The sequence below is a fragment of the Lepidochelys kempii genome, chromosome 3 (genome assembly GCF_965140285.1).
Source record: "Lepidochelys kempii isolate rLepKem1 chromosome 3, rLepKem1.hap1, whole genome shotgun sequence".
In the NCBI taxonomy this organism is placed as follows: Eukaryota; Metazoa; Chordata; order Testudines; family Cheloniidae; genus Lepidochelys; species Lepidochelys kempii.
The window spans coordinates 453,881-470,705 of NC_136382.1; the positions used below are offsets into that span (position 1 = coordinate 453,881).

General features: G+C 53.5%; 2 protein-coding genes across 5 annotated transcripts in view; one reads left to right on the forward strand and one right to left on the reverse strand.

Moving 5' to 3' along the window:
* Positions 1–7,569, forward strand: part of FNDC4 (fibronectin type III domain containing 4) — a 51,749-nt gene extending 44,180 nt beyond the window's left edge. For 2 of the 4 annotated variants that reach the window (XM_073335395.2, XM_073335393.2), the window contains one exon: positions 444–7,569. In XM_073335395.2, the coding sequence (XP_073191496.1) occupies positions 444–479 (36 nt within the window). In that variant the 3' untranslated portion in view covers positions 480–7,569. The remainder of the gene's footprint in view (positions 1–443) is intronic. The other 2 variants (XM_073335394.2, XM_073335392.2) reach the window with 1 other exon arrangement.
* Positions 4,947–16,825, reverse strand: part of LOC140908392 (low density lipoprotein receptor adapter protein 1) — a 31,477-nt gene continuing 19,598 nt past the window's right edge. The window contains exons 5-9 of the mRNA XM_073335391.2: positions 16,193–16,265; positions 14,111–14,226; positions 9,942–9,991; positions 6,850–6,881; positions 4,947–6,628 (exon numbers count right to left, since the gene is read on the reverse strand). Coding sequence (XP_073191492.2) covers positions 6,477–6,628; positions 6,850–6,881; positions 9,942–9,991; positions 14,111–14,226; positions 16,193–16,265 — 423 coding nt within the window. The 3' untranslated portion in view covers positions 4,947–6,476. The remainder of the gene's footprint in view (positions 6,629–6,849; positions 6,882–9,941; positions 9,992–14,110; positions 14,227–16,192; positions 16,266–16,825) is intronic.

Genomic DNA, 16,825 nt, shown 5'->3' on the forward strand with positions numbered 1-16,825 from the left:
GTGGGTTGGATGGGGAGGGGGTGCAATGTTGTTTATCTGCATTTTTTGCAGGGAGTCAGTTCACCTTGAAGTGCTTTAGTCTCTATTGAGTCTCAAGTTTTATAAAGAAACCACGAGGAGAGGCTAAAGCCAGAGCATGGCACCAGGCCGGGGAGGCGGGGTGTGCGCCGCTGCTCCGCCCGTGGCTGGGGTGCACCTGCACTGCTTGGCCCGGCGGGCGGGGGGGAGGATGCTGCCACTGGGCTCATGGAAGAGGGGAGCGCACCCCCCACTTGGCACATCGGTGGAACTCTCAGAAGTGCTCAGTACCCACAACTGGGACCAGATCTCCGAAAGAGCTCAGCACAGCGGATCCCTGTGGCGCTGGGCGCGCTGAACTCAGGAGGAATCTGGTCCTGAGCATTTTGGAAAATCCGGTCTTAATGCTGATTTTTCTCTTGTAGAAAAAGTCTCTATCTGTCAATATCATTGAGGTGTGAGCACAGATCAGCTCTGGATCCGAGGGCCCTGGGAATGCTGCCAGAGCCGAGGAAGATCATGGGATAAAAGGACAACACCAGGCTGCCAGCCTGCAACCCTCAGCATGCAAAGACTTGTTTATCAGAAATTATGCTTCTTCCAAGGCCTTCTCCCCATGAGGGGATCTGCATGGAGACCGTTTGGATGATGCATGCAGAACTCAGCCTCACACCCATCATGTAATCGCCCATGGGCCGCTCGGGAGTCAATGGGGAGCCTGGAACAGCACCGAAAGAACAAACAGCAATATCCGGATTTCAAGGGATGCGGGAGCCTCCTGCTGATGCAGGGATAATGTCGTGGAAGTGGGCTCTCATGGCCCTGTCTCTCAGCAGCTGTTACGTAAACGGCAGTGTGTCCTCATGTTCACGCCTGTTACAGCCTTAGGTGTGGCCAGACCTAAGCCAGGCTGCAGACATAGCTCCAATCACCAGAGAGCCCTAGAAGGGGCCTAGCTCTCATTCAGCGCGCCTGGAGCCTCAGAGGGATTTTCTGTTTGTTTACGGTCCCAGAGAAGTGCCCACTTTCCAGCCCCCTAACCCTGCAAGCCTAGACTGTGGGGCCCACGGAGGTGGAGCAGGTGCTAGCTCAGGAACGGCTGCCAAGAGAACTGATCGGAGCTGGGGAGGTTTTCGCAGCACTCCCCAAAGTCTGGAGTCTGAATTGCAGGATGGCCCCATGCCCCCTGCAGACATGCCAGAGATGGTATCCCAGCCCAAGGAGGCAGGAGGTTGGCTGGGTCACTGAGCTGACTTCAGCTACTGGCAGCTCAGATGAGCTTCCATCCCTTCCCTTAGTATGAACGTGACCACCCCGGGGAGGTGAGGACCTCAGACCAGGAAGGGCCAATGCTGCCTTGTGCTGTGCTCAGCAAACAGCAAAGCAGGGCCTTGCTGCAGAGACAGCGGGATGCAGGGGAGAGTTCTCCCTATCACATCTCACGCCTGCCCAGTTTGTAGGGCAGCAGGGACGTACCCAGTGCACATAAAAACATATCCCCTGCTAACTGCATTGCCTGGGAGGTCTCCAGGTCACGGTTCAGCTCTGGGTGTGGGAGGGAAATCTAGCACATGTAGCTCTGACTCCTCTCCTCCTCTGCCTCTGGCTCCCTTGGAGGCTTCCAGCATGCAGAAGCTCTGTTCCAGCAGCCCTGGTACAGGCTACATAGAGCCAGAGTCTGGGTCACTGGGAAACACCCACAGGCCCCAGAGAAATGTGTGTGGCGGGGGAGAGAATACCGTGCTGAATCCCCATGCCCCTGGGGGGCAAAGGCCTCAATGCAAACTGCCTGTGGCCCATCTGCCTCCGCCATCAGGCAAAGGCCTCACCACAGGGCCCTGCCCCAGCCCCCTCACTCTGCCAAGGCCTCACTCTTGGTGCCTGCCCCAGCTCTATCCTATTGCTCCTGGCATTGAAGGCTTCACTGCAGGCCCTGCCCCGCTTGCAGCGTGGTTTTAGGTTGGGTCCCTCTGGAGTGTGCGAGGGGGTAGTTCCTTTACACACCAGTGCATGGCCTAGAAGGGGTTGGTCTCCATCCCTAGGGAGATGCTGCTGCTGGAGAGAGACTGTCCCAGGGCTTCCCAGACACACAGCGCCTGCTCTATGTAGGAGACAATGGCGTCAGAGTCTGTGCAGGAGAGCCATTCCTCCTCCCTAAGATGCAACTAGGAAATGTGCTACTCCAGCCCACCCCCATCACAGCACCAGCCCTGAACGTGGCAGAGTTCTCCCCCACCGCAACCCTTTGCAGCCTCCTGTGCCCTCAATGACTGCCTTGGACACGGCCATGACATACAATTTCCAGGCCACCTGGAATCCCAGAGTTAAATCTCTCTGGCAACAGGGACCGGGTGGGCAGGATTCTATGCCTGAGTTATTCAGTGTCCGTTCAGTCACAACCCCAGCCCGGCGAGCTCACAGACTCTGGTTCAGCGGGTCTTTACAGCCTGAATCCTTGCCTGTGCCTCAGCTGTCACGTAGGGGAAACGCTTCCAGTCCGACAGGGCGATAGTCCCACTCCTGCCGCACTCCCCACGGCTCTCTGGCTGCAGCTGTTACTCCTTCCCCGCAGAGCAGGCAGTGCCCCCGGCCCAGGTTCCCATGGGAGAGGGTGGTGTTTATTCCACTAGGCCCTTCTGCTGGAAAGGAGCTGACCCAAGCAACTTGGAAACACCAATGAAACCCACCAAGTTCTTGTACCCACCAATTAACCCTCAAGTTCAGGGCAGAGGAGTATCCAGGGCGGTTAAAGCTGAACACCTCCTGCTAGCACCCAAACCCCAGGGTCCATGTGGCATCACCGTGGAGTGAATTCTGTCATTTGGAACCAGCATTGCTCCTAGCCAAAAGGCTGAGGCCAAACCAACCCCAGCCTCTCCCCCCCATCTGCCTTCCTCCATCAGAAGAGAACAGAACAGCCTCCACTGGAGGAATGACAGGTTTGTAGCCTGCTCCCCCAGGGGCTGGGATGCTGTCTGTGCAGCCCCAGGGTTAATGAGAATCACAGGATCCAGTGTCTTCCAGGGACTTAAATCTTCAAGCAACGCACTTTCAGGACTCTTCTCTCCAGGTGCTGCTCGGCTCCTGCCACGGGCACACCAGGGGCAGGACAAGTGACTCCCTGTGGCAGGGTCTTTCCAGTAAAAGTCTCTGGCTCAAAGGCAGAAGGGTCGCTGTGGTGGCTAGTCCAGTGTGTGCACAGTGCTTGCGAGCCAGCTGCCCAGGCTGAGGGACAGACCCACTAGCACAGGATGGGATGGTGCTGGCGGGCTGGGCAGGGGAACAGAGGAGACACAGAGGTTTTGATGCAGGGCAGTGACAATGGCAAAATGGGGGACAGCAGAGGCGGTACTGGAGCTGAGGGATGGGAGTCCCATGGGCTCTGCTCCTGGATTTTTCTTCAGCTCTGCAACAGCTGGCTCCTGAAAGAAGAACGGCCTCCCCTTCCCAGCAGCTAGAGTGTCTCATGCTCCCACCAGCCACCTTCAGCACAGACCCGCTCCTGGGGGCAGGGCAGTTCTGGAGACAGCACACTTCTCCCCTTGGGGAGCAGGCCCTCCGCCATCTGTCCATGCCCATCAGGGAGATGGCCTCTGCTTCTCTCCAGACAGCATGGGCAGTGACCAGAACTGCTGCCTGGCGGTCTCTGCTGATGGCTGGAGCCCAGCGACAATGCTGTTCCTGGCTGAGTCACCTGGAGAGAGGGGATCTCTCCCTCCCCTCACCCCACCCCCACCCCCGGTCCTGTTGCATGCATGCTCACTCTCACATATATGCACAAGAAGCTGGCGGCCCACCCTCTGCTGTTCTCTTGTCATTTGCCAGATCAAAGTGTGCTGGTGATTCCTAGCAAGCGTAGCACTTGCTATCCCATCCTACCCCACACTTCCCTTGCACAGGACATCAGCCCAGGCTGGGTCCCTACTGGAAGCTGCTGCCAGGAGTCCCTATTGGGGAAAGTGATTCACCCTTTGCCCCCCCTCCCCTAATTGTCCCATTGCTCTACAGGGCCTTGAAGTGGGAGAATTGACCCTCCGTCTTTGCAGCTCCATGGCACTGGTTGGGGCTGCCTGACCACCTGCACTTGGCAGAACAGTAGTTTGACAGAGAAATGGGGCTGGCAGCTGAAGAGGGAACAGCAAAGGCCTTGTTTGCTCCCAGGATGGAGTCTCAGAGAAAATGGCAGCAAGAGACACAAGATGCAGGATCCAGAGCACAGAGAACAGAAACCTGCACAAGCTGTTCTCCTCATGGGCCAGGAGCAGGGCTCCCGCATCTGCGCTGTTGGGAGGGGAATGCTGGAGGACAGCAGGGGATGGAAGGGCTTAGAATCTCCTGCTGGGACAAAGGGGCATGCACACCAGATTATACCAAGTGCAAGCAGAGGGAGGGGGCATTAGCTTGTGTTCCTAAAGGGACCTCACTTAATGAGACAAGTGTGGGGGGGGGTGGAGCCTGAACATCCCACTGCCCCCAGAAGCCCCTGCTGGTAGGGATCACTTGCCCCCTTGCTATCTGGGACTAGGCCTTTTGACCCAGGCTTGTGGCCCGTGCTTTCACAGTCCTGTCGTGGAGCAGGGGTGGACAGATCACACAGAAGAGGTACTGGGACCTACCACTCCTTAGCATCGCCTCAGAGAGCTGGTGCCTAGTGGTGTGGCTGAGGGCAGGGACCTTCTCCTTACCATCTCTTTGACTGTCTTCATCCCAGGGTGACGTGTCATCATCTGCTGAAGCTATTACTATCACTCGGGCAGCAGGGGAGGGAGCTTCCTGACACGGGGCAGGGCTGAAGGTTTAAAAACCAAACCAAGCGGGTAGCAAGGGGCACGAGGAGCCACTGGCCTGCTTCCTCAGTAATCCTTCCCCTCCCAAACTCAGAGGGACCCAGGAAATCTATGCTAGAGGCCGCAAGGACAGAGTCAAGCTTACAATGTTAAAAAACTCATTTTATCGCACTCTACAAAGGTGGCATTTTCATTTAAAAACCAGTGATTTCACCACATGACAGTGAGAGTTTGAAGTAAAGGGTGTGGGGGCTGCAGGTGTCAGAGCTATGAGGACCTCCACCCCACAGACGCAAGGGGAGCAAGCAGAGCCCATGGCTTTGTGCCCTCTCTGGGCTACAAGAAATGGGTTCTCTGGGACTACCAGCAAAGGGGTGTGACACCTACACAGAAGGAGAGAATAACCCACTTATGAATCTGTGGGCAGCACCCTCTGGCCTGGCTAGGCTGGAATTCAGACCAGATGCTCAGAGGACTCCCTCCTGCCCTTAAATCTAGGACTTCCCTAAGAAGCAGGAATCTGCTGATCCTTATCCCAAAGGAGAGAGGCAGTAAGGATAAAGGGCTTGCAGGGGGCATCATCCACACAGTCCTTCAGTTCACACTTCCATGCTTCAGCTACAGGAAAGACTGGAGCTATGGGTCTCTTCTACACAGAGCAAACACAGCAAGCAAGAAAACATGTGAGCCAGAGAAAACTGAACAATGCTCTGGACTCTGTGTGACTGAGAGTGCATGCCCAGCTAACAGCGGTGAGCACCACTGTGCACTGAATGTGCTTGGAAACTCATGCCCAGCTAACCATGGTGAGCACACTGGAATTCATGCCCAGCTAACAGTGGGGAACACCCATATGCATGGGGCAGTCGTGCTTAGGAACACAACACGGAACACAGCTGCCCTGCATATGCTGGGTGCTGAGTGGTGCTCAGCGCGGTTTGCTGGCTAACGCATTTTCTAGCATGCTGCATTTACCCAACATGAGGATGAGGCCAAAGCCCTGAGACAGCTGTGCCCCAGAACCAGACAGCAGAGGAGGGAAAGGCCTTAATTGAGTTGCCAGCCCAGTCAGTACTGGGAACCAGCAGCACCCTTGGTCATGGGGTCAAGCCCAGCCAGTGCACCAGGGAGCACAGGGAGCTGTTCTGAGGCCCACAGGGCTGGGTGGCCCCATCTCACCAATTCCAATTGACCATTACTGGCACCCTCCATGAATAGGCTGAGGAGTAGGCAGGCCATGGATGCTGCACTCCCTTTCTCCCGCTAGTGGAAGTCCCTGCTGGGCTGGGTGGTGGCACAGAGCAGGCCAGTGGGTGTGGGTTGCCAGCCCTGCCACTGCCTGGGCTGAGCCTAGTTGTGGGGAAGCCCAGAGGTTGTTGGCATGGCAGCTTCACTAGTACAAGCAAAAATGAACATACAAAAGAGTCAAAGAAACCTGCCTGGCTAAGTCCCAGGAGCAAAGCAGGGAGAGCTGCCAGCTAGTCCAAAGGCACAGGGCAGAGAGGAGAGCAATGCCTTAGGCACAGTGTGGGGAAGAGATGCTCCTTGGTCCACGTTCCAGGTGCCAACTGGTCTGAGCCTCAGGCACAGAGAGGGTTCTGACTGGTTAACCCATTATGGTGATATATAAACACTGGAAGACTGACAAAGCCTCATTAGCCTGTGGAAACCTTAGAGGATGGTCCCTTGTGGCAGGTGGGTGCTTGGCCTCCAGTGCCCCCATCCCATTTCATCCTGCTGTGTTGGGGACATGCCAGGTGGGGCCCAGCTCTGTGGTAGGCGCATGATGGACGAGCTGCCTCCTGGTGTGGGAGACACAAAGTCTGAAACACAAAAGGGCATGAGCCCCAGAGCTGTGAGAGGATGGCTGGGGGGGATGGGGCCAAGGGAGGAGACGGGGGGACGGGAGAGCAGGCAGAACTTGCAGGAGCCCTCTGGGTTGGGCCTATGAGTACCCCCGGCCACACTGCACCCTGGAGCATGTCTCTACAGGGAAATCTTGGGTGGGAGCAGAGGAGAAGAAATACGACAGAAAGCCCTTTACCTGCTGTGCCTTGAGTGTCCTCCTCGGTGCAGCTTGGAACAAAGAAGAGAGCACACATTACACCCTTCCGTGAAACAGGACTGCGGTGGCATCTGGCCATCAATGCCATGGGCACAACAAATACACAGGTCCTAAACCCATGGGGAGTCTCAGGCACGTGCAGGGAGCCCCACGCACTCGCCAGGGCAGATAAGATGAAAAGGCAATGTGTTGTTCACTGTAGCTGATCAGCCTGTGCTGTGACCTCCTCAGATCCCACAAGCCGAGCTGGCTCAGTGACAGCACCCACTCCATAAGAACCACCACACTGGGTCAGACCAAAGGCTCATCCAGCCCAGTATCCAGTCTTCCAACAGTGGCCAATGCCAGATGCTTCAGAAGGAATGAACAGAACAGGCAGTCATAGAGTGATTCATCTCTTGTCATCCAGTCCCAGTTTCTGGCAATCAAAAGCTAGGGACACCCAAAGCATGGTGCTGCATCCCTGACTATCTTGGCTAATAGCCATTGATGGACCTAAACTTCATGAACTCATCTATTTGAACCCCGTTATAGTTTTGGCCTTCACAACATCGCCTGGCAACAAGTTCCACGGGTTGTGTGCGCGTTCTGTGAAGAAATACTTCCTTTTGTTTGTTTTAAATCTGCTGCCTATTAATTTCATTAGGTAGCCCCTGGTTCTTGTGTAATGTGAAGGAGTAAATAACACTTCCTGATTTACTCTCTCCACACCAGTCATGATTTTATAGCCCTCTGTCATATCCCCCATTAGTCGTCTCTTTTCCAAGCTGAAAAGTCCCAGTCTTTTTACTCTCTCCTCCAGAGAGAAGGGGGATTGTATGAAGCACTGCACTGCCTCACAGTTACAATTTATCAAGGTTTGTGATGGACTCACCATCAATGGTAATTTCTAAATCAAGAAATTATTGTGGGGCAGGTCTCTGGCCTGTGTTATACAGGAGGTCAGATTAGAGGATTAGAATAACTCACAGACAGACATGGTCTGCAGGATCTCCTCGTGCACTGGTCACTGTGGTGGCTGGGCAGCTTATTTCAGTCTCACAGCTCCTCCCCATCTAGTGTCATAAATGTGGTATCATCCCCATTCCTCGGAGAGCTTTAATGAAGACTCTATATGAGCCCAGACCTCACCGCAAACCCTGGGTCCCCAAATGCACAGACTCTGCTGGGTTAATTATCCTTCAGTCGGGGCTCAGGGCACCGACTGAGCCATGTTCCTGGACAAGACAATCTCAGGCAAGAGTTTTGGAGCTATAGTATCAAAGGTTTCCCCAAACTCCAAGGAGTGCCCTCTTCCCCACCTTCAGGGTGCCCCCTATCTGCAGGTCTTCCCCCCACTCCATCATGGCTCCCTAACTCTGCACATTCTGTGACTAATTTAAACAATCAAACCAATGTGGCCTGTTGAAATCTGTTCTTTACAAGCTCCCGCCCTGCTCTGGCTGCACCGGCTTTCATTCCTCTTTAGCTTCCTCACTACCCATAGTGCAGAGAATTCTGCTGCCCTGCCCGAAGAGTGCATCTCTTACTCCTGAGGACATTCTGCACCAAAAAAATAAAAATTCTATGCCAAAAATATAAAAATTCTGTGCACAGTATTTTAAAATTCTGCAAAATTCTGCAGAAGTTATTTGTCAAAAAAATGTGGAGGATCCAGCATAGCATTGGGGAGCACAGGTCACTGGCTGCACAGACATTGGAGATCACTGTGCAGCTCCCCCCAGGACACTGACTCAGCAGTGAGGCTGCACCCAACCCTGACACAGTGCAAGGACCCGGCCTGCCCCAGAAACACTCCAGGGCAGTGCCCCTCTGTGCCAGGGTACCAGGTGTGGGCGGGCAGGCTCAGCAAGACAGGGCACAAGTGTGGAGGGGCTTAGTGTGGGGGGATCCAGGTGGGGGTTGAGAGGGTTCTATGTGGGGCAATCTGGGTGCGGGCAGCTCAGTGCGGGATCTGGGTGCGGGAGGGATCTGGATGCACAGGGGCTTGTTGTGAGGGGTTCTGGGTGCAATGGTAATGGGACTTTGCAGGGGGTCCAGGTGGAGGTGGTTGGGGCTCAGTGGGAGGGGTCTGGGTGTGGGGGGAATAGAGCTTGGCAGGGGAGTAAAGGTGTGAGGGGGCTCAGTGGAGGGTCCAGATGCAGCTGGTTGGGGCTTGGTTGGGTGCAGATCTGGGTGTGGGTGGCTTGTCAGGGTGATCCAGGTGCAGGGGGAGTGGGGCTCATCAGCAGGGGGGATGGGTTCTGAGTGCAGGGCTGTGAAGCTTCGTGGGAGGGTCTGGGTATGAGGGGGGTCTGGATGCACAGCAGTTGGGTGGATGGGGGAGCAGCTCCCTGTACAGGGATCCCACCCCCTGCAGTTGAGGAGTGATGGGTGCAGGAAGTGGGGCGATGGGGGGTGGTTGCAGAGCTTCCTTCAGCTTGGGGAGAAATCGGGGGTGGGTCTGACCCAGCCCCAGATGCCATGCAAGGGAAGAGGAAGTCCAATCCTCCTCAGCCCAGCCGAGACTAGCAGCTGAACCTGGCACAGGGTAGGCGCCACCAGCTGGGTCTTCCCCAGTCCCGCCTCCTGCCCCACAATGATTTACCTCTCTGCCAGCTGCCCTGGGCCCCCGAAACATACTGCTGGGGAGGGTCACATGACCAGTCTTGTGGCTTCTCTTTGCTTCCCTGTCAGAAAGTAATTTTTCTGCAGGGAAGCAAAGAAATCTGCGGGGGACATAAATTCTGTGCATGCACAGTGGCGCAGAATTCCCCCAGGAGTAGAATCTCTGGGGCGTTAGCATTCAGCACTGCTCCACAGGGACTTCTCCAAAGGAAGACGAAGCCACAGAGACAACCTCTCTTCCCCACAAATGTTTGTTTCAATGCAGTTCCCCTTTGATATCTGACTATGCCAGTAAAGCTAACGGCACTCCTGGAACAGGCTGGAGCAGGACGCACAGCTGACATCTTCATAGGGAGGAGAAATTGGAGCACTCATCTCATCTAAAGACAGGAAATGGCCCCACCTCCTCAGGCTTCAGGATAGCTCTGGGCTTGGGTGGGCCCCGCTATCCTATGGTCACCTACCCAGAAAAGGTTTCATCGAGATCATCGTCTTCCTCATCATCATCATCCTCCTGGCAAATCAAGAAAGAGGAAAGCTTCAATCCCAATAGATGACTCCGTCTGGCGTATTGCTCCCACTCAGCAACATGGCCCCAATGACCTTGCCACACCTCCTACATGCAGGCCTGATACCCCGGACACACCTCCCACGCGCGGCCCTAAGCTACAGGACAATAAACCCCTGAAGCTTTGCACTTGAAAAGGGCACTGTCTTTTCCTGGGAATCAGCATGGTGAGAACATAAGAAAGGCCATACTGGGTCAGACGAAGGGTCCATCCAGCCCAGTATCCTGTCTACTGACAGTGGCCAATGCCATGTGCCCCAGAGGGAGTGAACCTAACAGGTAATGATCTAGTGATATCTCTCCTGCCATCCATTTCCACCCTCTGACAAACAGAGGCTAGGGACACCATTCCTTACCCATCCTGGCTAATAGCCGTTAATGGACAACCTCCATGAATTTATCCATTCTTTTTTAAACCCTATTATAGTCCCAGTCTTCACAACCTCCTCGGGCAAGGAGTTCCACAGGTTGACTGTGCGCTGAGCGAAGAAGAAGGTCCTTTTATTTGTTTTAAACCTGCTACCCATTAATTTCGTTTGGTGACCCCTAGTTCTTATATTATGGGAACAAGTAAATAACTTTTCCTTATTCACTTTCTCCACACCACTCATGATTTTATAGACCTCTATCCTATCCCCCCTTAGTCTCCTCTTTTCCAAGCTGAAAAGTCCTAGCCTCTTTAATCTCTCCTCATATGGGACCCGTTCCAAACCCCTAATCATTTTAGTTGCCCTTTTCTGAACCTTTTCTAATGCCAGTCTATCTTTTTTGAGATGAGGGGACCACATCTGTATGCAGTATTCAAGATGTGGGCATACCATGGATTTATATAAGGGCAATAAGATATTCTCCATCTTATTCTCTACCCCTTTTTTAATGATTCCTAACATCCCGTTTGCTTTTTTGACTGCCGCTGCACACTGCGTGGATGTCTTCAGAGAACTATCCACGATGACTCCAAGATCTTTCTCCTGATTAGTTGTAGCTAAATTAGCCCCCATCATATTGTATGTATAGTTGGGGTTATTTTTTCCAATGTGCATTACTTTACATTTATCCACATTAAATTTCATTTGCCATTTTGATGCCCAATCACTTAGTTTTGTGAGATCTTTTTGAAGTTCTTCACAGTCTGCTTTGGTCTTAACTATCTTGAGCAGTTTAGTATCATCTGCAAACTTTGCCACCTCACTGTTTACCCCTTTCTCCAGATCATTTATGAATAAGTTGAATAGGATTGGTCGTAGGACTGACCCTTGGGGAACACCACTAGTTACCCCTCTCCATTCTGAAAATTTACCATTTATTCCTACCCTTTGTTCCCTGTCTTTTTGTTGGATCATATTAAAGAAGTTCTGTATTAAAATCACAAATGAGTTTGATTCTCCATAGTTTAAATTTCAGGGTATTACTAATTAAGAGGTCTCTTGGTTTTTGGTACTGTTTCTCTCCCTCTATGTGTGAAATTTGCAAGCTGCTAATTGTGTTAGTACATTCTAAGACAGAGTCTGTTCTCAAAGCAATTCTTTGTAACAACAACTACTCACACAGAGAGAAACTCAAAGCAATACTCTGTAACAACAGAAACAGCACCCAGAGATTTCCCGCCCTTTTGTTGTATTCATCTCGCTTTGTTAACAATTGTGATTAAAATAGAGATACAGGATGTATGTGGATGGATGCTTGGTGTGGATAATAACTGAGTGATCAGGGAGGTGCCAGCCTAAGAATCCAGTGTCCATTGGCTGAAGAAGGCGTCAAGTGGAAATAACCAGAGGACCCCTGGAGGGCAGACTGGAATCCACCCAACAGCCTCAAGAATGGGAGAACCAAAGAACAAGATAACATCTGGCAGCACGGAGCCATCAGGAATGTGCCATCTGCTGATTGATTCAGCAACAGCATGATGAAGCAATTCCCATAGACTGGCATAGGAAGAAATTCTTATAAAAATGGACTCTAGAAAGTGAGAACTTTGGAGTCTGATTCTGCAAACCAACTTTCAGGAGCATCAGATGAACATCTGACAAGGCCCTGCTCCCTCCTCATGTCCAGACCACCTGGCCAGTGGCGTGGCATGAGCAACTCTAAGGCTGGTAACTATGATAACAACCTTGCAGAACCTGTGTGTGTGTGTGTATGAATGAACGTGTGAATAAATATGAAATTGAATGGAATGTTATAGCTATAACTAACTGCTCACTATGATTCTTTCTGTATTCACAGTAAATGTGGCATTTTGCCTTTTCCCCTTTAATAAGATCCCGCTGGTTTTTATTTTATTGGTATAACATTTTAACCAGTTCTAAATCCATGAAAGGATCTTCCCTCTTATCCCATGACAACTTAATTTACTTAAGAGCCTTTTGTGAGGGTCCTGGCACTGTGAACCACAGCTTAGCCTGCAAGTGTGCGTGGTGAAATTGTCTGGGCTAGGGCACAAAGGAAAGGCCATGTGCTTGGAGGGGAGAGGACACAGAATTCCTACCCTGCCTCTCTTGGTGCCCAAAGGAGACCACAGAGTACTTGCACTTGGGGTCTGAACTGGGGCATGAGTTAGTAGACTTGCATCAGAGAAGCCCGTTACACACAGAATAAGGCTGTCCAGAGAGCACAACAGGGCCTGGTGCTCATAGGATTATAGAATTGTAGGACTAGAAGGGACCTCAAGAGGTCATCTAGTCCAGTTCCCTGGCCTCATGGAAGGTCTAAGTATTATCTAGACCATCCCTGACAGGTGTTTGTCTAACCCGCTCTTAAACATTTCTAAGGATGGAGATTCCACAACTTCTCTAGGCAATTTATTCCAGTGCTTAATCACCCTGAGAGTTAAGAAGTTTTTCCTAATGTTCAACTTAAAAAACCCTTGCTGCAATTTAAGACCATTACTTCTTGTCCAATCCTCAGAAGTTAAGAAGAACAATTTTTCTCCCTCCTTCTTGAACAACCTTTTATGTATTTGAAAACTGTTATGTCCCCTCCCAATATTCTCTTCTCCAGACTACACAAACCCAATTTTTTTCAATTTTCCCTCATAGGTCATGTTTTCTAGACCTTTAATCAGTTTTGTTACTCTTCTCTGGACTTTCTCAAATTTGTCTACATCTTTCCTGAAATGTAGCACCCAGAACTAGACACAATACTCCAGCTGAGGCCTAATCAGCAGAGAATAGAGCAGAAGAATTAATTCTCCTGTCTTGCTTCCAACACTCCTGCTAATACATCCCAGAATGAAGTTTGCTTTTTTTGCAACAGTGTTCCACTCTTCACTCATATTTAGCTTGTGATCCACTATGACCCCCAAATCCCTTTCTGGGCAGTCATTTCCCATTTTGTATGTGTGCAGCAGATTGTTCCTTCCTAAGTGGAGTACTTTGTATTTGTCCTTATTGAGTTTCATCCTATTTACTTTAGACCATTTCTCCAGTTTGTGCAGATCATTTTGAATTTTAATCCTGTCCTCCAAAGCACTTGCAACCCCTCCCAGCTTGGTATCATCCGCAAACTTTATAAGTGTAATCTCTATGCCATTATCTAAATCACTGATGAAAATATTGACCAGAACCAGACCCAAAACTGATCCCTAAGGAATCCCACTCAATATGCCCTTCCAGCTTGACTGCAATCCTGGACCTGCTAGGGCCTCACATGACAGCTTCCACAGCAAGCACCGCTCAACAAACCCCTGTCCTGCCCCATCCCTGAAAGTCAGTTAAAGGACTCATAGAGCATAGAGCTCACCCTCCTCCTGCACCAGAGCCTGCCACGCTGCTCGGCTCTGTCCAGCACATGAGAGGGCTCAGGAGTCAGCAGCACAAGCCAAGCAGGGGGGAGGGGGGGCTGTCTCAGCCAGGGGGAGACAGCAGGGGAGGAATTGCTTTTCCCTAGCATTCTGACCTTCCCTGATGCCCAGTGACCGGAATCCCAGCCCTGGATATACCTGGGGGGAGCCAGGCCCAGCTGCAATGCTCTCTACTGTGGTGGGGATTGGCAGACCAGACTCTTCGCTACCCCAGGAGGACTCAGTCTGCACCTTACAGGGGCAATGATCTGGATATACTGTACCTCAAAGTGGTGTTTGAATGGGGTGCTCCCCATGGGGACCGGAGCTGGCTCACTTGTGCTGCCTGGCCTGTTGCTCTCCAGGGTACACTCAGGGTGGGACTGTTTCTGCACAGAACCTGAAACAGGGTGAAAGACACAGAGACAGAGCCTGGGAGTCCTGGGGGCAGGTGAGGAAGATACCTTAGAACAGGGGTCGGCAACCTATGGCACGTGTGCCAAAGACGGCAAGCTAGCCGATTTTTAATGGCACGCTGCTGCCTGCCGGGTCCCAGGCGCTGGCCCTGCTCAGCCCGCTGCCAAACCCAGGCCGGCAGCGGGCTGAGCGGGGCCGGCAGCTGGGGGACCCTGGCAGGCAGCAGCATGCCATTAAAAATCCTGCCCACCCCAGCCCGCTCTTCTCTGCCCCGCCCCCCGCGAGGGCAGGGTGAAGAAGCTTGGTCCTGCTGGCTACTGCGGCAGGGCAGGCAAGGTCCCCCCCTCCCCCGCCTCTTCCCCCAGCATGCGGGGTTCCTGCCCCTCCTCCTCTCCCTGCCGCCAATCAGCTGATGGCCCTTGCGCAGGACGGGGAGAAGCAGAGCCGCAGTGCGCTCGCTGCTCCAGGGAGGAGGCGGAGAAGATGTGGGGATGGGGCCTTGGGGAAATGGGGGTGGAATCAGGGCATATCCCCTCCAGCCCCCTGCCGTGAGCCGCTCTGGGTAGGGAGCTGGGAGCACCCCCACGACCCTGGCCTATACCCCCAGCCCTCTGCCCTGACCCCTGCACCCCCCCCACACCCCAGCCTCCTGCCCTGCAACCCCCCACAACCCCAGCCCTGACTCCAGCCCCCCTACGCATACCCAGCCCCCCACACCCCATGCCCTGACTCCTGCACCCTCCTCACACACCCCCAGCTCCCTTCCCTGACTCCTGCACCCCCCACATATACCCAGCCCCCCATGCCCTGACTCTTGCACCCCCCACATTCCCACCCCCACCCTGAGAACCAAACGGGAGCTCCTGCACCCCACCCCCCGTCACATTCCCACCTGCACCCCTCGCACCAAATGGGAGCTGCCCAGGTAAGCACTCCACACCCAAACCTCTTGCCCCAACCCTGAGCCCCCTCCCTCATTCTAGCTCCTGGCCAGACCCTACACCCCATCCCCCAGCCTGCTCCTTCACCCCCAGCCCTGTGCTCAGTGCACTCCCACCTTCAGCTCAGTTCAGAGAGAGAGAGAGGAAGAGAATGGGCTAGAACCAGGGGGAAGGTAGGTATCCGATCTATGTGGGCAGGCCGGGATCCCAGAACGGCAGCGGGCTGAGCGGGGCCAGCAGCCGGGATCCTGGCTGGCAGGAGCTGGAGGACGGAATACCAGAACGGCAGCGGGCTGAGCCACTCAGCCCACTGCTGGTCTGGGGTCCCGGCCACCAGCCCTGCTCAGCCCGCTGCCGGTCTGGGGTTCTGGCTGCTGGCCCCTTGCCAGCTGGGGTCCTGGCCACAGGCCCCACTCAGCCTGCTGCCGGCCTAGGTGAATGGAACCCCAGGCTGGCAGCGGGCTGAGCGGGCCAGTGGCGTAAGATCAGCATTTTAAATGAAGCTTCTTAAACATTTTGAAAACCTTGTTTACTTTACATACAACAATAGTTTAGTTATATAATATATAGACTTATTGTGAGAGACCTTCTAAAAAACTGGCATGCGAAACCTTAAATTAAAGTGAATAAATGAAGACTTGGCACACCACTTCTGAAAGGTTGCCGACCCCTGCCTTAGAACCTGCTCAGGGGAGAAGGAGGCTGGGAATCCAAGGCCCAGGGACAGGTTTCATGTGGGCTCCCAGGGGTCTCCAGGGTTTCAAGCTGCATCTAAAGTCAGCAGATGGGGGAAGTGTTAAATGATTAAAGCCAAGCTGGGAACTGCCACTGCCAGAGATCCAGGGACTTAGGTGGGGGTCGAAAGGGGCCCAGGCTTGCTGGCTCAGAGAAGGCTGCTCTTCATGCTGTGGTGTATTTCCCCAGCAAGTGCAGGGAGCAGCCCTGGTCAGTCCCAAGGGGAGTCCTGGGCTGGTCCGAGGGAGGTGTCAGGGGACAGTTCTCTCCTACCTGCCTGCGCTGCTTCCCAGTGATCTAGCGCCACCTGGAAGGCCTGAGCCACAGTCCGAGTCACAGCTTGGGCCTATATGCAAGAGAAACAAGGGGATCAATAATGAGGCAGCCTGCCTGCACCCCTCCTGCACTAGCACTCCCTCCCGCCAGAACCTCCTGCTCACCCAGAACCTCTACAAGTGCCCCATGTGCCCCAGGGCCAGCACCCCTTAACCTGCCAGTGTCCCTTGGCCACAAAGCCCCAGCATCCTTGCCCCCACCTCCCCCATGCCCCTTGGCCACAAACCCATCATCTTTTCCTTCAGCACCCCTACCACCCACAACGTCCAGCACGCCCAGAGCTGAAAGGGAGGAGAAAGAAAGTAAGGTAGAGTCCTCCAGGGAGGGGGTGTGTCAGAGCCTACACAGAGTGCCTGTTCCCCAGGGAGGAGTGATCAGGTCTGCAGGGCACTGGGGAAAGGCACAAGCATAGTGAAGTGTCAGGAACAGAACAGAGTCCTGGGATCACTAGGCTGTGGGGATGGGGATCAGGGTAATATTGCATTCATTGCTTTCATAAATTCACAGGGCACTGGCCAGTCCAGAAGGGACTAGCCAGTTTCCTGGGGTGGGGGGCAGCAATAGACGGTG